The sequence below is a fragment of the Ctenopharyngodon idella genome, chromosome 14 (assembly GCF_019924925.1).
Source record: "Ctenopharyngodon idella isolate HZGC_01 chromosome 14, HZGC01, whole genome shotgun sequence".
Taxonomy (NCBI): domain Eukaryota; kingdom Metazoa; phylum Chordata; class Actinopteri; order Cypriniformes; family Xenocyprididae; genus Ctenopharyngodon; species Ctenopharyngodon idella.
This window is the reverse complement of record NC_067233.1, coordinates 19,559,541-19,578,945: the sequence shown is the minus strand read 5'-3', so window position 1 is coordinate 19,578,945 and position 19,405 is coordinate 19,559,541. Positions and strand designations below refer to the sequence as shown.

Here is a 19,405-nt window from a genome sequence, read left to right as displayed (position 1 = left end):
TGTTGCTCAAGTCTCGTTTATCACATGATACGAGTCACGTAGTCGGTTCTGTTGTTAAATACCCCCTCACTCACCCAAGCGCTCCACCACTGCGCCTCAGCCCTGCGGACTGACAGTCTCGCTTCTTCGAGTATCACAAGACCAGTGCTGTCTGCAACACGCTAAAAATATCTTTGGTATTTTTTATGTTGTTAAAACTTTGTTGAGACAAGTTTGATCTTAACCAGACACGTCGTATAGACAGGTTTTTGGATAGAAGCAACCCTTTAGAGCCCTTATATATCACCGTGTTTAGCGTCAAAAGTTTTGAGCGCATTTCACCCACGATGTCCGCCAACACGCAGCAGAGCAAGAGCTGCCCCATTCCCACGCGCGTGCTGCACCTCAAAGACTGGTCTCAGCTCCCAGACTGCTACAGTCAGACCCCTGGAGGAACACTCTTCTCCACCACACCAGGGGGTAAGACAGTGTTTTATGATTATACAGTTTGTTTGTTTTTATTGTTGTAGGTAGGTGAACATGTATTTTGATGAATATTATGTTTGTTTGTTTTTATTCTGCTAGGGGGAAAAACTTAACCCAGATCTTAGCTGGTCTCCCAGTGTGGTCTGTTTGTTGGTTTAGGTGGATTTTGGGCACTTGTCAGGTTGGGAGACCAACTTTAACCAGCTAAGACCAGCAAACCATCTTGGGATGGTTTAAACTGTATGTTGTAACACATTTTGCCGTCCACCATCACTTCATTTTTTTTTTTTAATGTTGACCAAAAAAAAAAAAAAAAAAAAAAAAAAAAAAAAACAGAAAAAAAATTATTAAAATGGATGTTTTACATCAAAGTAAGCAAGAGAACTTGCTTATGCAAAATATATAATCCCATTAAAATGATCACAAAATCAAAATAAATGTAAAATAAACTTTTCTAAGTAGTTTCAGACTAATTTCTGTTGGTTAAATTATTGGTGTTACAACTCACCATGTGTTAAACTGCACAGTTATTTTAAGCAATATGAAAGTACTTTTTAAGGTTGACTTGCATTAATACATAGGATCGACCCATATATGAATTTAAATAAAGCTATATTTTTTTATTTTTTATTTTTTGCATTAAACCAGGGGATGGGCATGTATTTTAACACAAGTAAATGAAAAATAAAACCTCTGTTTATGTTATTAAATTGTAATGATCTGAGATGTTGCTTCTTGTTGCTACACAAACGTTTGTTATGCACAACAAGTTAATCATTGATGGCAGACCATCTGCAGCAAGATAGCCCAACTGCCATGCTTCTTGTTATGTAACAATGTCTGGTTATCTGATTTGTGACTTGCATGTCCCCAAAATGATACTAGGCATTGAGTTAATCTAATCATGTGAAAAACAAACACTTGACCCCTTTTACTTTCTGGGCAGGACCCGCATGTTTCTCAATCTCCTTTGTCCCTCGCTAGAATATCTTTCGCATGTGGCTATAACTGTAGCACATGCCAGAGGAGGAGGCAATTCTTAGAAACACCCCTCCCCTCTCCACAGCTGTTGTGGATTTCAGGAATAACAGAACTCTATGTGCTCTGGAATATGGGTTCATTGGGGCCACTGTATCATGGATGGCTCCCTCACCAAAGAATGAAAAAAACAGATCAGAGTCATGTGCATGCATGTTTATGTACGTACATATATTTATATCTGTACTTTCTCTCTATAAATAGGCTAACTGTGAATGTCTGCCAAAATTTGTACAGATTGCATTTCACTCCACAACCAAAACAAAGAAATAAAGCCTGTTTTTAGGACTTTTTTTTTGACATCATGACAATAATTCCCTCGACAATAATGGAAACTACACTAATTATGAATATATATAATTATTTAAAGTATTTAATTATTTTGATTTAATTAAAAATACTAAAAATTATACAAAAGTATAATTTTGGGGAAATTGTCACAATAAAAAATTATAGTCAAGTGCAAATATAATTATAGTAATAGTGCAAAAATAGACTTTATTTTCTTTATACAAAATGTAATTTCACATTTTTTTTTCAAGTTTTCATTATGAAAACTTCTTGAATTCTAATCTTTCTTGAATTCTAAGATGTTGAAGAGCAGTTGAGCAAAACATGCTTCAGCAGAACAAAGTCTTGCAGAAACTGTTGGTTGTGAGTTAGTTGGTCTCCCCGCATTCCACTGGCCAGAGCAGCTTCCAGTTGTGACCACTGTTTGTCCAACCCCTGTCATCATCTCCGTCCACACCCTGCCCTTCCCCCTCCTCTCTCAACCCCCTTTTGTCCAGAACACATTGCACTGAATAGCAAAAGTTGCGTAACATGTTTTTCAGCCACTGTTAGGTACAGTATAGCTTTAGAGACTATCACATATATCAGACTTGCAAGTAGCACCATTAACAGTTCTCAAGTCAGAAAAAATCTAACCAGGGCTAGTGAAGTGTGTTCACAACTTCTCTTAACTTGAGGTTAAACTCTGCTACATCGTGGTGCCCCCATGGCTCGGCTCTGCATGCTCACGTGCAGACGTGCTCAAATTTCCTAGAACTAAAATGGGAGGTGCTGAGTCCAGCAATTCAGTTCACCCCATTTTCATTGTGGGAGCTTGAGAGCTTCTTTTCACTTGCAAAATGTCAAACATTTGAGTCTTTGTTTGCTGTCCAATAGCATGGGCGTGTTAAGTGGCACATCAAGTTAGTTGCTATCTTTCTTTTATTTTGTTAAATAGATTAGAATTACTGTTTGTTTGGTATAATCCCAAGAAATCCATATGTTTGACTTCAAACCCACATTTCAACGACTGCTTTTGAGTGCTAAAACATTTGACTTGAATCCTAGGTTTTTCCCCCCCTCACACATGGTACTCTGCAGCAGAATGTAAATATGTTTTTTTTTTTTTTTTTTTTTTTTTTTTTTTTTCTCTAGCCATCCGATTGGTTGCTATAATATATGTCATATCCCTCCTCCAGGAACTCGGATCATTTATGACAGAAAGTTCCTCCTCGACTGTAGGAACTCTCCCATTGCCCGGACCCCACCCTGTTGTTTGCCCCAGATTCCTGGGGTGACCATTCCTTCACACCATCCAATGTCCAAACTGCAGGAACTCAAAGAGGAGTTGGAGGAGGAGAAGGGTCTGGCAGGTAAAGTTGCTGTCTGCTCCAGAAAAAGAAAGAAAACCTGTTCTGTGATACCATTTCCAGGAAACATTAAGCCTTCAGGTTTCTCCTGAAATAAATTAATTTCAGTATATTCTGTACTCTTTGGAAAACAAGGTTCAGTGGGGTCTATATAGAGCCTTTATGCCAAAAAGCTTTCATGTTTAATAGGTTATTATTTATTTTTTTTCTAGTGAAAAAGAATGTTTAAGATCTGTTTAATTCATAAAATAAAATTTAATTAAAATAAAAAATGAATTAAAACAAAATGCATAAAATGATCCCATGATGGGAACCTCTAAAAGGTTCTATATATGAAGCGCCTGACGGAACCCTTTAAAGGGATAGTTCACCCAAAAATGAAAATTCTGTCATCATTTACTCCACCTCAAGTTGTTCTAAACCTGTACAAATTTATTTGTTCTGCTAAACACAAAGGAAGATATTTAGAAGAATGTTTGTAACCAAGCAGATCTCATGCCCATTGACTACCATAGTAGGAAAATAATTACTATTGTAGTCAATGGGGGGCGAGATCTGCTTGATTACAAACATTCTTCCAAATATCTTCCTTTGTGTACAGCAGAACAAATAAATTTATACAGGTTTAGACAACTTGAGGGTGAATAAATGATGACAAAATTTTAATTTTTGGGTGAACTATCCTTACTTTTGTGAAGAGTTCACTCCAGTTTGCTTGGATTTTCAAATTTCCATGTTCAAATGCCTCAAAGAACCAATCTCTTATTTCTATTTTTTTTTTTTTTTTTTTTTAGCTGATGACAACCAGTTTGAGATGGACATTTGAGTCTTTCATCTACCTCCTGTGGAGAACTCTCTATTTTATCTGTCGGGATGATGCTGCTTACCTCACAATCAGCGGACATCACATATTCACCAGATTAACAGGCTTTTTAATGAGCTAAACACCCAAAGGGTGTCCTGTTCTTTTGATTAAAAGTACTTGTTCAACGTTTACCAGAAAAAAAACATGATTGTTTGTAAGTGGCGGTATTTTAAAGTTCTTTATTGTACATATGGTACTTTCTACTTTTTTTTTTTTTTTTTTTAAGAAAATGTAGCATTACGTGTGAGCTGGGACAAAACCATGGCAAAATCTCTAATTTCTGAGCATTATATCTCAGCAAACGTTGATTGTTTAATGGTAAAGGCCGACTAAATGCCAAATGAATGTCTGTTGCATGCCTTTGGTGTTTCACTTGGAAAAGCACATCAGAACATAGACGTACACCACCGTGTCCCCTCAGGGTTTTCCTGGTGTTTCATTTGCCTGGATTTCCTCAGGTTTTATTATTTTGATTGCAATAAAAAAAAAATAGATAAATAAAAAATGAGATATACTTGTCTTTTGATCAATTTAGAGTTTTTGAGAAAATTGCATACTGGAAAACTGCATTTTGTTTATCTTGGTTTCAAAACTTGCACAACTCACCTACAAAAATCACTGGAACTCCCCTCTACTGCTAACTAGATAAACTAGATTTGCATTTACAGAAGGAAATGCCAGGGCTTGCAATGCAGAAAAATTTATAAGTAGACATTATGTAATAATGTCATGAAGTAAATTACGACTGTCTTTGAACAAAATACTAGAAGATATAAGTGGACCTCATGGACAAAAGATGTACACTACTGTTCAAAAGTTTGGGTTGATAAGATTTTGAAAGAAGTCTCATTCTCACCAAGACTGCATTTATTTGATAAAGTAAAAACTGCAATTTTGTGAAATATTACAATTTCAGTCTTCTATGTTAATATATTTTAAAATGTAATGTCAGCAAAGATGAATTTTCAGCATCATTACTCCAGTCATCAGTGTCATATGATCTTTCTGAAATTATTCTAATATGCTGATTTGCTGCACATCAATATCAAAAAAAGTTGTGCTGCTTAGTATTTTTGTGGAAATTGTGAAAACTCAGGATTCTAGAAAATTCAGCATTGTTTTGAAATAGAAATCTTTTGTAACATATAAATGCCTTTACTGGCACTTGTGATCAATTTAATGCATCTTTGTTTAACAAGTATTCATTTCTTAAAAAAAAAAAAAAAGTATTTTTTGAACAGTATTGTATCTGATCAGCATGCTGGTAGATGCTGTACAACTACACACCATGCCACTTTTGGACTCCCTTCTATAATGTTTCAACTTAAAACTCACTCAAAATCCTCTGCATATTAGCTCAAGGGAAAAACATTCTGGTATTGGAAAAAAGTTTGCTGCTGCTCAAAATAGAAATTCAAGTTCTAACAAAAGCAGAAATGAAAGATGCATGTGCTGCAGTAACTTCTCTTCTCACAGATTAAGTTTGGAACAACAAGCTGCTTTATCCACGCATGTCCCTCTAGGCTGTGTTCCAAAACGAATTACTACTATCAGGTTTAGATACAAACTGGCCCAGTTCAACCAATGACCTATTCTATTCTACATTTATTGTCCAGCTACCTTGACTGAACTCTCTCAAACATTTAGTGACCTAGTTTTCAGTCACATTGTACAGTAAAAATGTTAGATCTTACACATTTTAGACACTCATTTCTTCAAATGCAAACTTCAGGTTGATGGTTCAACTTCATTATGGAGATTGAACGCAAAAGCATTAGACATACAATAGACATCTTAAAAATCAAGTTTATTTCTTGAAATTTGTCCAAGACACTGGAGGAATGTGTATCCAGTGTTTTGAGAAAGAATCATGTTACAATTACCTGTGTGTATGTTTTGAGGTATAGTTTAATCACTATTAAAGCCACTCTTAAATATCTAACAATACAGGAGGAAATCTCCTTAAAAGCAATAGAGGGGGGAGAAAAAAAAAAAAAAAAAAATTTTTTTTTAAAATAATAAAAAAAAAAAGTCATCAAGACCTGCCACTAACATTTTAATGGACAAGCTTACAATCGTTTAGAAATCCCTTTTCATCTCACCTCGAAGCCATGCAACTTTGCAACACAGAGCACAGGTGACAGGAAAAAAAAAAAATATATATAATCTAGAAACACTAAAGAAAAATTAACCAAAACTCTTTATTTTGAAAGCATTTTGAAAGCTCTGAGCCTAGATGTGATAGACACAGCCATGATGTAAAATACAACCATACAATACATTAGAATCAAAAAGGTACCAAAAAGTACAGTAAAAAAATAACACTTCCATCTCTGGAAATGTAAAAAGGACACAAAAAACAAAACAAAAAAAATTATAAAACAAATGACAAGTGACATTTGCACCCCCCCAGTTCCTTATGTTTTCTGTACAAAATGAAGCAGAAGTCCAGATTCTGCCAGCTTCCAAAAGTAAAAGACCCCAATGTTCACTGTGACCAGACGGCTGGTTCCTGCTCGGTAGCTTTACGACCTTTAAAAAGAGAAAACACTGAGGCTTAGTTGCTTTAAACCACATTTACTATACGTGTATTTTGTTAAAAAAAAAAAAAAAAAAAAAAAAAAAAAAAAAAGTGAAGTGAAGAGATGGGGCCTATCATGATCTACCACTACAACCCTACCAGATCTCGAAAACCCTCCCCAAACGGATCTGTTCTATCTGCCTTATAGTTCGGCTGGGTAAATGGAGATGAATTGGTAATGGAGCGACACAATCAAATTAACCTTACCATGAGTGGTGGGAAAAAATAAAAATTCATACCTGAACTACACATGATCAGTATGGCTTGTAGCTACTCTGGTGAGCCCCACGTCTTGGAGTTTTTCCATAGCTTGTATTGCCCTGGTCTAGGGGGGTAAGAGAAGAGCAGAGAAAGGAACTTGAGTCCCTCGTATTCACAAGAACCCAACGGGGACGGTGGGGAAACCCCAAGGTCAATCAGTGCTTACTATAGTCATATCCGCCGCCGTAGTAGCCTCCAGAGTAATCGTAGTTGCCATAGCCTCCATATCCACCATATCCACCATAACCTTGCTGTCCTCCGTAGCCGTAACCCTGGTTGCCGTAGCCTTGATTCCAGTAGTTGCTGTAGCCCTGATTCCAGTTCTGACCCTGGCCTATAAAAACAAAACAAACTATTTTAAACACAGCATACCTGTAGGTGACTTAAACCATAAAGCAATTGGTCTCTACTTAAGCTTTGGATCTGCCAAATGTTTCTACGATGGATTGAATCTAAAAACTTCATATGTACGGAACAACAATATCTGCATGTGAGCAATAATAAATTATGAATGAGATTGTATTTGTATTACCAATGTTTAACATTTAATCAATTTATAAGACATTCAGATTCAGTAGCATGTTTGAATTAGCCTGAATTTGATTCATATGCAGATGCACAAGGGCAACTGCACTGAGTTTTGTTTTGCTGTTGTAGATCAGTGTATATTTGATAAGCAAGCAGTCGTTATCTGGTCTAGTAAACTTTACTCAGACTTATGCAGCCTAGAATTTGAGTGGCAGATTCAGACAGTCCAATAGGAGATAGACATTCAGCTTTACTAACCTCCACGCCCCCTTCCTCTTCCTCCAAAGCGACCTCCGTACTGCTGCTGCTGGTACACTTCCTTAGGCTGTGCAATCTTAATCTCACACTGGGAGAAAGAAAAGACAATTGAGTGAATAATGAAAGAGTAATCATAACAGTAAAACATCTGCATAAAAATACCATTAAAACCATTAAATATACCATTAAAATCAATACTTAAAATAAGTAGACACGGAATATCATATGAACATTGTATAATCTTACATTACATTGATGGTAAGTATAAACGAATAGCACAATGTCAAAATATGAACAACAATTTATCACATTTATCAGTAAATTCAAGGTGGATGTCACACTGGAAACTCACAAGGCCTTCTTTTCCATTTGTGTCCTTGGTTCCACTGACGTTGTGATATTTCTTTTCCAGAACTTTCTTGACAGCATCTTCCTCCTTGAAGGTAATGAAGACAAACCCTCTCCTCTTATTTGTCTTTGGATCCATTGGAAGTTCGATAGTCTCAATCTGTAGTGACAAAACAAAAAAAACAAACAAAAAAAAAGTTAACAAAATGCACAAGTTTAAAATGCAGAAGCAACAACTACAGACACAAATGTGCAAATATTGAAAGAATTGGCAATATATACTTGATCATTCCTTTAATTTTAAAAACAAAAATGAATGCATATTTTCAAAGTAAACTTAAGAGATTGTACACATTTTTTTTTTCCAGCAGGCCTAAAATAAAACATAAGAAATTAAAAAGCTAAAAAGGAACACTCCAATACCTCGCCAAAGGCACCAAAATACTCGCGGATCCTCTCTTCTGTAGTTTCAGGGTTCAGTCCACCAACAAAGATCTTCTTAACAGGTTCTTTCTTCATTGCCATTGCTTTTTTAGGGTCGATCTGTCGTCCATCCAGTCTGTGCTCTTTTTGTGCTAAAACCTGTGCAAAGAAGAGGAATTCGATGAAGAGTCTTCAATGGTTAAATACATTACAAGACTTTAGGTTTTCCTAAGCAGCAAAGCTTACCTTATCTACACTAGCTGGCTCTTTAAAAAGAATAAACCCAAATCCTCTTGACCGTCCAGTGTTGGGGTCCATTTTAATGGTGCAGTCTGTCACCTCTCCAAATTTAGAGAAGTAGTCTTTAAGATCCTTTTTACTAGTGTCCCAGCTGAGCCCCCCAACAAACATTTTCCTGGAGGAAAAAAAAAAAAAAAAAAAGCAGGAAAAAGGGTGAGACCAGGAGGGGGCGTGGTAGCGCAGATTTTACAATTTCCCAATTTCTTGCATTAAAAAAACCTACGTTCTATTAATACATGTAAATATAAACTGCAACACAATACAGATGCGTTTTAAACACACAAAAATATAGAAACGCTCGCCCACGGAAACAACAGCGTGCACCAGTGAATTTTAAAATGCCTCTTTATGCTCAATTCACCAAATTTGCCCATCCCCCTACAAAAGACACATGGCGCCAACAAAGACGGAAGGAACAAAGGATTTTATGTCCGAGCATTTAGCACAATTATTCCTCTAACATACCCCGCATCTTCTTCTCCTTTGCTCGCGTCAATTTGCCCGCCGTCCGACGCACCATTTTCATCCTCATCCCCGGCCGTTTCGTCCGCACCGGCGTCTCCCTGCGCCCCGGCCTGCGCATTCCCGTTGCCCTCCTCGTACTGCCCGGCTCCGTTCAGATCATCTTCGCCCTCGTGGCCGTTTTCTGAGGTTTCCATATACTGCTGCTCGGCGTCTGACATGGTGGTAGTTGAATGTAAAAACCTAAAACTGCAGAAAATGTGAAACGGTTACAAAAGGAAGCGCCTTATATAACGCATATGCACCTCCATTTTGAACAGCGGCGCTTGCATTCTCATACGCAACAAGAATGTAAACATATCGTTGTCCTAATTCATAAATACACAGCTTTACTGTCCTAGAATTAAATATGAGGGTTAACACAACTAAATACGCACACTGGGACTAATAATTTCATAATTTGCTCGTAAATACTTTACCTTAAAAGCAGCAAGTGAAAAGTCTCCGTGGAACGCTTTCCGCGGTGTGGGCCCTTCCTTATTGCGCCGACAAGCGGTTGGTTTTATATTACTGGATGGAAGATAAAGGAATTTTAGTAAGGGCAAATTTGATTGGATGGCTTTGAACGCCTATCATTCTAACAACCAATTAAATATGTCTTTTACACGTCACAGAAATCCTCCCCCAAACGCGCTTCTTCTGAACCTTCGTGTCGAGTGGGGGAAGAAGTCTTTGTTCTTGTCTGGTTTACAAACATGTTGTTGACCACTTGTAAATTAAGTGTATATATATATTTTAGAAGCAGTCTACAAAGAAGAAGCCGAAACAGCCGTTTGTGTTTGTTATACTTAGTCAAAATAGTAGTGCGAAGAGGTTACAGCTACATTTGCAATAGGCATTTGAATCATTAGCATGCTAACATTCATTTTGTTGTCGAGATCGGATAATTATGTCTCAATCTACGGAGTTATTCACATTAAACATTGATTGTGAGTTGAATGTTTATCGCCATTAGAAGGGTAAAAATGTATAAAAAAAAAACTATTTTATTGGGAGATGATGAATATGTTAGAATAGGCCTTCTACGGTAGTAGTAATCGACAAAAAGATACTGTAAATTTGCAATTTTGTCTTACATTTAAATTAAACATGACAATTTAAAGCTAAATATTTAGATAAGAAAATATTTAGCACAATACAACAAGGGTTAAATCAGCATAGTTTATAAACAACACTTAATTTTATTACATAACAGTTCGAATGAAATGAAAAAACAACCAAAATAGATCAAGACAGTAACTTGTTGGTAAATTCTTGTTGCTTGAAAAACAAATCAGTCTAGGCAGTAGTAGTTGGCTTCACTACTGTTCCATCAGATATTTTGGGCTTATTAGGGTTATTATTCATCAGCCAGTCAGCAAGCCATGTCTGTAAAGAAAAATGATACAGTACAAAAATAACCGAGTAAACAGCATATAGATATATAACAAAACCAAGGCGCAGATGTTCAAAAAGTTTAATCCGAATCAGAATGTCTCGTATTTGTAAATCCCATGTCTTGTAATCCATTTTACTATAGTGCCAGTTTTTCAAAGCAACATTAGATTGGATCACCAACAATGGGACTACAAATTACAATGCAGGCTACTAGCTGTATAAAGAACAACAGATATAACAGTCAGCATGGGATCACATTTTAAGTGTTTTTATTTGAAGAGAGAAAACCGCACAATAAATCAATACGGACATCCCTTTGCATTTTCATTTTCAGCCAAATCCCTCATATGACCCACAACAAAAACAAGAAAAATATACATGGAATAAGGGATGCAATTGTTAGAAACATCTTTTGACTGTTTCAAATGTAATTAATATACAGTGATAAATGACAGCTTTTGTTAGATATTGATAGCTGTTGGGGCGTACTTTATTGCACAGAAAAGGTTTAAAGTCTACAACTTTATCACTGTAAAGGTTAAACAAATCAAATGCAAAATATAAATATATACTGTATATACACACTACATGATGCAAATGTTTATTAATATTTATTATTGTATTATTTTAACCAGTTTTAAAGTGTTTGTTCCTGAAATCCATCCAGAATTAAACCATCATCTGGGATCAAGATAATCCAGATTTTTTTTTTTTTGATCAAAGGTATCCCAATCCTAAAAAGTTTGAACAACACATACTTAAGGTTTGATTAAGATGAAAACCATGATTGGATTATGTGATCTAATCTGATTTCAGCTTACTTTTTTTCTTCTTTCGAACAACCCATTTTTAAGATTTGATCCAATCCGATAGCTGAAATCTGATTGAATTTATTTTGAACAACTGGGCCCAGGGTGTCAAAGGAAAGGAAATTGGCACTACAGTTTTTGGTGAAGAAATGAAATGACGAAGAATTGACGAAGAAATGACCCAAAAATGAAAATTGTCATTATTTTTTTGTCCTCATGTAATTCCTGTAGCTTCTTTTGGGAAACAAAGCATTATATATTTTAAATAATCTTTTTAGAATTACTTTTTAATACTTTTATTAAAAGATACACTTACAAAGGGGTCCACTGGCTTTTTCTTGCACAGCTCTGTCAGTCCAGTGAGAAGTGTTGGGCTGACATACCGGCTCAGGTAATCTTTGGCAGCATCTCCCATAGGAATGGGTTCAATCACAGCTTAAATAGATCACAAATAATAATAATAATAATTTTTTTTTTTTTTACTATGCTTAAATCTTGTTCATCAAACTTTAGGGTTAGATTCACTCACAGTTGGGAAACATGAACCTGATCTCCCTCTCAGCAGCAGAGAAGGATTCACTGCCATGCACAGCATTCCGCAGATCACACGTGCCCAGTCTCGCTCTCAGACTGATGGTGATGGTGTTGATGTGGACCCAGTAGTGTATTTCCCAGAAAGAGGAAAAAACAAAACAAAATTTGACTTATTTTGAAACATGACACGTCTATGAATATAGACTTGTTGCAATGACAGAAATGAGCTATGTGATTGATTTAGGCATTGCAATGAACAATAGCTTTGTAAATTATTAGCCTGAAGTGCATAAAATCCAACAAAAGTATCCATTTATTTGGCCAGGAGTTTGAAAGGAACAGAAAATGGTGCACTGTGATAGTTGTCCCAACAGTACATGAGAATTTAGCTTCATAAGTCATCCATTTTGTTATTAAACCACCTGCATAGAGAGAGAAGATTCATTCAATGACATTCATTACCAGTCGGGATGCGTCTCTCTAGCCTTTATGCTGCTGACTGGTCCCATTATAGCTTTCCAGGTGGCAATAGCCTGGTGTCGGGCCAGTGCTAGAGCAACAACCGGTCCTGAGCTCATGAAGGCAGTCAGATGGGGAAAACACAGCTTCCCATAATGCTCAGCATAGAAATCACTGCATTGCTCTGGACTCAGCTGAAGTCGCCTTTTCTGATAAATAAGAAACACAAGCAAGCAAATATTCTGCAAATATTATGGTTTTTTTTCATCCAGGCTGGCTACAAAATATGAGCCGTTAGTTGACATAATAGTACATTTCTGCTGTGGCTTAAAACTAGTTACATGATTTCACCAGCCTCATAGTGCAAAGTAGATGCATCAGACATCACGTGACTGTCTTGTGCTTCCAAAATGACAAATTTAGCAATTGTGTCTATTCCAGAAACCTAAAGGCAGGAACACACCAAGCCGACGGTCGGCACGTCGGTCAGTTTTTGTTCGATGGCCGACTAAGTTTTCTCAGTTGGTCCTCGTCGGCTTTTTTTCGGCCGATTCTACCATAGACTTTCATGTCTACTATGGATTCGACATGTTGAATCGGCGTCAGAGCTCGTCGGTCCGTCTGATCATTCTGATTGGCTGTTCAGCTACTGCCACCTACGGAAAGGCATTTCATCTTACGCAGGCGCAGAACGGACGTGCTACTTGGCCGTCGAGAGTTGGTTTAGTGCGTCAAGGCCAACTTTGGACACAAATGCTGCCGACGTAAGCCAACCCAGCAGTCTGCTTTCGTCGTCGGCCTGGTGTGTTTCTACCTTTATGCATCATGTAAAATATTTAGTACAAATGTGCTATCTATCTTTCCATTACGTACCTGCAGAATTGTAAATCCAGATTGAAGAATAACGTCCTCAATTTCGTCAGTTTTGTGGATGGCATCAGGTTTGATTAAAGCCAAAGTTCTCTCCACGAAGATACGAGGTTCTGGCATCTGTTTTTGAGGACTGTCGCTCTCCATGACTTTAAATCAGCTAGTTTTACACAATTTCACTGCAATTACTGGACTTTTTCACGGTTAAATTCTAAGTTGTTTGAATTGGCAAGGCTGCATTTCTCAAATTATAAAGTGCAAATAGTCATAGTTACCAAAATGCAAGCAAGATTAGCACGATTTTCTTACCTACAACATAAAGAGTTATTTAATTCAGGCGCCTGTATCATGTCGCGTCCTCTGGGAAGAGTCGGGTTTGTTGGCCTTGTTGCTAGGTTACAGTTGCATAAATTACATTAACATGCAGTAGCGCCCTCTAGTGGCTTTACAAACCTATTTCATTGACTCACATGGTTACATGTCAGTTCTTAGTTTATTGAAAGGCAGAGAAATTAAAGTAAACACAAAGTCAATTATAGTTCTTTTTAAAACGTTTTTATTCAGGCATTAGAAAAGGCTTTTATCTGGTTCCAATGGTCACCTGCCACACTCTGATCAGGTTGTCAGTGTAGCCAGCAAAGAGAGTCTGATGAGAAAAGAGAAAGGAATTATCAGGCATTGTTTTAGAAGCACTTCACTATTGATTTAAAAGCATATTACTGCCCCCCTCATATTTGCAGGACTGTCACCATAAGGTTTCAGATGTTATAAGTGATTGGGAATAATCAATGGGGAAGCTGCTCCAGCCAGAATTTACAGGCATCAAATAAGCACAAGATACCAAATCAGTGACTGATGAGATTCAAGTCCAGGAACTCATTCCAGGCAGAAAAGGTTGCTGTAAAACCCACCTGTCCATCAGCAGACCAGGCCAGAGAAGTGCACTGAGGCGGCTCAGCCTTGCTGTTGGTGGTAATGATGTCCTGCCTCAGCTCATCAACAATGATCTTGCCCTCCAGATCCTGTTGAGACAATACAGTCAAGCTTTGCAACAAGCAGTATGAAAATGCTATTTCTGCTGAAGCCAATAGTTCTCAGAAAGCCCTCTTTATCAGAGTTACAAACGGCATTGAGTTTCATCGCTGAACCCTGTGCTCCCATATAAACGATTACTTTTAGTCACAATGAAATAAAAAATGAGAATTCTTTAATGTAATATTGCAGTATTATAAATTATTTGTCTGTACACTACACTTTATTTGTGTGCCCCCATAATGTTTTATCAAAATAACTTCCCCTCCCTCTTGCAGCATCTCTTCTGACGCATTTACTGGCGCTAGGGCGGGACAACCTGTCACTCACATGAGATCCACCAATAGAAACACAACCATCCAATCATCCAGTCAATTCCCCATCGACAAAATCAAGTCCCACCCCAATTTTTTTTTTTTTGTGTTCAAGAAACAATTTCACTTAGATATACGTCATTACAGGCATGACACAATCATAAATCAATTTATGCCAACTTAAAAATATAAAGCCCTTTACATTGAAAGGGAAATGTATCCTATACAGTCTTTTACATTATATAATATGAATGAGAAGGGTGCATGTACATAAACTCACCCAGATCTTGATGCTTGGTCCAGTGGCGGCACACAGCCAGTAGCGGTTGGGGCTGAAGCACAGGGCGTTGATGGTGTCACCACCATCCAGGGTGTAAAGGTGCTTGCCCTCATTCAGGTCCCATAGCATGGCCTGCCCATCCTGAAATATGAGGACAAACACAGTAAATACAGATTGAAAAGCTAACACTCATTTAATCACCTTCCTAATGATTTCAAACAACTTTTTTTTAGTTCAGAAACAGCCTCTGTGTCATCACATGGAATGCAGATGGCGTTAAGTTTGAGTTTCATCATCACTTTAACACTAAACCTGGTCATGTCCAACTTATTAACTTCAGTAGTGATAACAGGAAAAAGAACGTATTACCTTTCCACCAGACGCACACAGAGACCCATCAGGAGACACGGTCACTGTGTTCAGGTATCCAGTGTGGCCAATGTGGTTGGTCTTCAACTTGCAGTTAGCAAGATTCCATACCTAGAACAAACGCACAAATCAAATTGGCTGCATTAGCAAATATTAAGTTGATTTATGCAAGTTATCCATATTGTTCACTTGCATGTTAATGGTTTTAATCTATTACCCATCATAATTGCAGGACTTGTCAACAGAGCCCAAGAGCTCAGACAATAAGAATGTAGATTTCTTTAATCACAGGGTAAAGTCATTACAAAAACACAGATCAACAATTCTAGTTTACATAAAAATGAAGTCTCACCTTGACCATTTTGTCCCAGCCGCAGGACACAATGATGGGGTTGCTGCTATTGGGAGAGAAACGCACACATGACACCCACTCAGTGTGACTGTCATCCTGTGGATGAAAGTTGAAATAAAGGGCTTCAAAACAGCACAAACTAATCTAAACATTAGGGAATCTGTAGAGTTTTTACAGTCAAATTTATGACATTTTAAAGATCTTTAAGACCAAATAAAATATGGTATGTCCATACAGAACAAACCCATACAATCTCAAAATAAATCATGCATGTTTTCAAGACACGCTTTCCTGAATGTTTGGGGCTCAGACACAAGCTCTGTTTGAATCAAGATTAAAGACATCTCTTTAGCCAAGCATTCACAATTCTTTTCATAAACTTGTACCATTTTATCTGATGAAACGGTACCAAACACACACGATTATCTGTAGCCTAAAATACTATGAACAGCAGCTACGCTAATTCTTTTGCTGCATCTGATTCTATAGATTACAGATTGCACCAGCTCCAGTCTGGATCCAGTCTTCGCAATGTTTTTAGGTGACGCCGTCAATTGCGAAGATTTCAGATAATGGCAACTTTGGATCAACGCAATTTCAAAAATGATCTTAATATTGTCCTTATATTGTAATAATTATGAGCAAAAATTGTAATCGCTGTCTAACACGCGTTTCACCCCAAAATGTAAATTGTCATTAACTACTCGACCTCATGTCGTTCTAAACCTGCGTAACCAATGAGGTTCACTGCTGTGTGTTACACAGCAGGTTTGAGCTTCCGGAAGAGGTTTGATCTTGTGCGTCATTCAGGTTCAGTTGAGCTTCTGCTTATGTTTGCTGATCAATGTTTACATGTTTACTGAAGATAAACGAAAGTCTTACAAGTTTGGAACGACATGAAGGTTGAGTAATTAATGACAGAATTTTCATTTTGGGGTGAACTAACCCTTTAACTCAGGGGTGTTCAATCCTGCTCCCAGAGGACCACTGTCCTGCAAAGTTCAGCTCTAACCACAATTAAACACACTTGAAACAGCTAATCAAACTAGTAGTCATCAGGCAGGCATAGAAGCAAGAATACATGACAATAAGCACATAACATTAAATTATAGCTGTATATTACTGCCATATGGACATTACTTTGATACACATCTCTGACTGATGACAATACTTCCTAAATTGTAATACTGAAACAAGGGTTTTCTGTAAAGCGGCTTTGAAACAATGCATTGTTAAAAACGATGTACAAAAAAAAAAAAAAAAAAAAAAAAAATGAATTGCCCATGTTTTAATCCACGTATTTAAATTGATTTATGTACTAATATCAATACAGAAGACTTTGCTGATGATGTTTGGAACAAGCAGTGGCCATTTATTGAATTAAATCCACTTTTGGCAGTTTAATAATCACATTAGGCTGTACTGCAATTCCTGTAATACCATCCGCAAATTTAAGAAAATACAAAGCTTTTGTTACACCTCTTAAGATACTTTTGAATTAAAACTATCAGACTAAATTTAAGACATTAAGACTTTTTAGGGACCCACAAGAACCCTGATGATGGGCAAGGTTCCCCGTTAACTACTATGACGACATGGATGTGTACCTGGATGGTGTACTTGCAGACACCCAGGGTGTTCCACAGTTTGATGGTCTTGTCTCTGGAACCAGACACAATCTGACGGTTGTCAGCAGAGAAAGCCACGCTCAGAACATCCTTGGTGTGTCCAACAAAACGGCGGGTTGTAGTGCCCCTAAGTGAGACAAAAGGACAAATTCAGATCAATTTGACATTTAGTAATATTGTTGCAATCTACATTAATTTTTAATCTGACACTCCAGGCAGATGATGGCTATGGGATCATTCTGACCTTAAAGTTGGTTGCAAGTATATTGTAAGTTTATTGCCATAAGAGGTTCACAAGTTATTTAACAGATACAAATTCAACATTCAATATAAAAAAAAAAAGAAAAAAAAAAAGAAAAGAAAAATTCAATAGATGCAAATATTTGATAAAAATCAACTTGGTCAAAAATTATTGTGTATGTAAATAGCTATTATTTAAATGTACTTGTGATAAAGAAAATGAGAGTGTTTTTCTGGATCCATCTCAAGTCATTTTGTTGTCTCAATTAAAAATTGGGCAGACTAAATTTTTTGAATTTTCTCAATATTGACATTTTGGTGCTTCTTTGCAGTCTAAAAAACACCCATGAGTCACATTCTGACCTTATGATTCAGTTATAAAATGTTAAATTGTTTACAGAATAGGGTAAATTAAAAATGAATTGAACAAAAACAAACAAACAAAAAAAAGCTCATTAAAAATATTATAAATACAGCATACATACATACAGTGCTATAATGAGTAGGAAAAAAAATGAAATAAAGAACTAAATATTTTCCTAATAATGTTTAGACTTTTATAATATTTTTTTCCACAGTATAAATAGGGTCTTTACACAAAACACTGTATAGATGCCTTTTCAATTTTAGGGTTGGGGTTACTCGCCTGAGGATGATCATATTTGGAGTCCGTGGCATCTAAAAGATCAAAAAACCCTGATATACAAAACCACATTCTTTGGTACATAAAAGTTTTAAGTTCAGAAACAGCCTCTTTATCATCACAGTGATACAGATGGCATTTGAGTTTCATCACCACTTCAAAACCAATGGATGATAGATTTAGAATGACTGCCCGGGACAGTCCTTCCAAATACTCACGTTGTCAGATCCCACAGGCGCAGGGTGCCGTCCCAGGAGCCAGACAGGGCGAACTGACCATCAGATGAGATGACAACATCACTCACAAAGTGGGAATGGCCCCTCAGAGCACGCTGAGGGATGCCATAGTTGGTTTCATCACGGGTCAGTTTCCACATGATGATGGTCTTATCTGCAAGGTGGACAACAGAATATCACTCACCAGATCTTTGACTTATAAGCTTTCATTTGCAGATTTTTGACAGCTGATGGCATCTTACTCTAGACAGGTACAGTGGTTACTAACGTACACTACTGCTGCATTATTAACCTGGTTTTATAACCAGAATAATAATAGTTTTACACAGAACTAACTTTAGAGCAGAATGGACTAATGCTGCCTTCACGTGCTGTCGGAAGTTTGATAATTCCCACTTCTGAAGTCATGATTACGAGCGCATTGTATTCAACTTTCGAAACTGGAGAACGTTCATGTGCAATTTTACCTAGGTAACTCGTATTTACGACAATTCCGAGAGCACGTAAAGGCAGCATTATTATTCAGGGTAATTTGCCCATGTATTCGGAAACTCATTTGGCTCCAGCGCGGCTCTATGGACACTTACCCCGGGATGCGGACAGAATCATGTCGGGAAACTGGGGTGTGGTGGCGATTTGGGTGACCCATCCACTGTGACCCTTAAGGGTACCCCTTACTGTCATCTGCTCGGTCATTTTGGCGCAGGAAAGAATCACCTATAAAGGTGGATGGAGTTGGATTTTGTCGGAGGGCCAAATCCTCCCTATCTCTCACACTGTGGCAAGAGGAAAAGGAAGCTCCACACCGGAAGCAAAACTCTTGAGGGTGAACCGACTTCTTCAGCTTGCGTTCTCGCATGTGATGACTTATGTAAACAACTTACTGCCATCTAGTGTGTGGATCACGGGGCACTTCCAACAAAGTACTGGTACTGGTTTGAAGGCTGTCATATTTTAATAAATGTTAATGAAGTTCCTAAATATATGTAATAATTAAAAGAGCATAGCTGCAATGTTTAGAGTGTATAAGGTG

The 19,405-nt window shown here is 37.3% G+C and overlaps 4 protein-coding genes across 5 annotated transcripts; 1 reads left to right on the top strand and 3 right to left on the bottom strand.

Moving 5' to 3' along the window:
* Positions 1–73: 73 nt before the first annotated feature.
* eif4ebp3l (eukaryotic translation initiation factor 4E binding protein 3, like) lies at positions 74–4,516 on the top strand. Its single transcript, XM_051860229.1, has 3 exons — positions 74–459; positions 2,973–3,146; positions 3,938–4,516. Exons 1-3 carry the CDS (start codon positions 327–329, stop codon positions 3,967–3,969), a joined length of 339 nt encoding a protein of 112 aa, XP_051716189.1. The 5' UTR covers positions 74–326; the 3' UTR covers positions 3,970–4,516.
* Positions 4,517–6,190: 1,674 nt separating this feature from the next.
* On the bottom strand, positions 6,191–9,745 carry hnrnpaba (heterogeneous nuclear ribonucleoprotein A/Ba). 2 transcript variants are annotated; one of them, XM_051860225.1, is made up of 9 exons: positions 9,649–9,745; positions 9,173–9,418; positions 8,654–8,822; positions 8,408–8,566; positions 7,989–8,144; positions 7,637–7,724; positions 7,017–7,184; positions 6,829–6,914; positions 6,191–6,540 (listed from the first exon to the last, which is right to left on the bottom strand). In XM_051860225.1, exons 2-8 carry the CDS (start codon positions 9,388–9,390, stop codon positions 6,844–6,846), a joined length of 1,029 nt encoding a protein of 342 aa, XP_051716185.1. In that variant the 5' UTR covers positions 9,391–9,418; positions 9,649–9,745; the 3' UTR covers positions 6,191–6,540; positions 6,829–6,843. The 2 variants fall into 2 exon arrangements, with proteins under 2 accessions (XP_051716185.1, XP_051716186.1); XM_051860226.1 differs by lacking the exon at positions 6,829–6,914.
* Positions 9,746–10,376: 631 nt separating this feature from the next.
* On the bottom strand, positions 10,377–13,693 carry nme5 (NME/NM23 family member 5). Its single transcript, XM_051860228.1, has 6 exons — positions 13,588–13,693; positions 13,282–13,438; positions 12,412–12,617; positions 11,945–12,045; positions 11,732–11,850; positions 10,377–10,597 (listed from the first exon to the last, which is right to left on the bottom strand). The coding sequence occupies exons 2-6, from the start codon at positions 13,423–13,425 to the stop codon at positions 10,508–10,510; spliced, it is 660 nt and encodes a 219-aa protein (XP_051716188.1). The 5' UTR covers positions 13,426–13,438; positions 13,588–13,693; the 3' UTR covers positions 10,377–10,507.
* Positions 13,694–13,817: 124 nt separating this feature from the next.
* Positions 13,818–19,226, bottom strand: rack1 (receptor for activated C kinase 1). Its single transcript, XM_051860227.1, has 8 exons — positions 18,960–19,226; positions 18,355–18,526; positions 17,233–17,380; positions 15,626–15,721; positions 15,274–15,384; positions 14,905–15,045; positions 14,190–14,300; positions 13,818–13,924 (listed from the first exon to the last, which is right to left on the bottom strand). Exons 1-8 carry the CDS (start codon positions 19,066–19,068, stop codon positions 13,859–13,861), a joined length of 954 nt encoding a protein of 317 aa, XP_051716187.1. The 5' UTR covers positions 19,069–19,226; the 3' UTR covers positions 13,818–13,858.
* Between the last annotated feature and the right edge of the window lie 179 nt (positions 19,227–19,405).

Excerpts from the sequence above, each read along its gene's own strand:
- eif4ebp3l (XM_051860229.1), top strand. The coding sequence starts at position 327 with ATGTCCGCCAACACGCAGCAGAGCAAGAGCTGCCCCATTCCCACGCGC. Across the intron at positions 460-2,972 it reads CTTCTCCACCACACCAGGGG|GAACTCGGATCATTTATGAC; the intron begins GTAAGACAGTGT and ends TCCCTCCTCCAG. Across the intron at positions 3,147-3,937 it reads GGAGGAGAAGGGTCTGGCAG|CTGATGACAACCAGTTTGAG; the intron begins GTAAAGTTGCTG and ends TTTTTTTTTTAG.
- hnrnpaba (XM_051860225.1), bottom strand. The coding sequence starts at position 9,390 with ATGTCAGACGCCGAGCAGCAGTATATGGAAACCTCAGAAAACGGCCAC. Across the intron at positions 8,567-8,653 it reads AGCCAGCTAGTGTAGATAAG|GTTTTAGCACAAAAAGAGCA; the intron begins GTAAGCTTTGCT and ends TTCTTTGCACAG. Across the intron at positions 8,145-8,407 it reads ATTTTGGTGCCTTTGGCGAG|ATTGAGACTATCGAACTTCC; the intron begins GTATTGGAGTGT and ends TTGTCACTACAG.
- nme5 (XM_051860228.1), bottom strand. The coding sequence starts at position 13,425 with ATGGAGAGCGACAGTCCTCAAAAACAGATGCCAGAACCTCGTATCTTC. Across the intron at positions 11,851-11,944 it reads CAGGTTCATGTTTCCCAACT|CTGTGATTGAACCCATTCCT; the intron begins GTGAGTGAATCT and ends GATCTATTTAAG. Across the intron at positions 10,598-11,731 it reads AAAAGCCAGTGGACCCCTTT|ACATGGCTTGCTGACTGGCT; the intron begins GTAAGTGTATCT and ends TTTTCTTTACAG.
- rack1 (XM_051860227.1), bottom strand. The coding sequence starts at position 19,068 with ATGACCGAGCAGATGACAGTAAGGGGTACCCTTAAGGGTCACAGTGGA. Across the intron at positions 18,527-18,959 it reads GATTCTGTCCGCATCCCGGG|ATAAGACCATCATCATGTGG; the intron begins GTAAGTGTCCAT and ends TCCACCTTGCAG. Across the intron at positions 14,301-14,904 it reads GACCAAGCATCAAGATCTGG|GATCTGGAGGGCAAGATCAT; the intron begins GTGAGTTTATGT and ends TTGTCTCAACAG.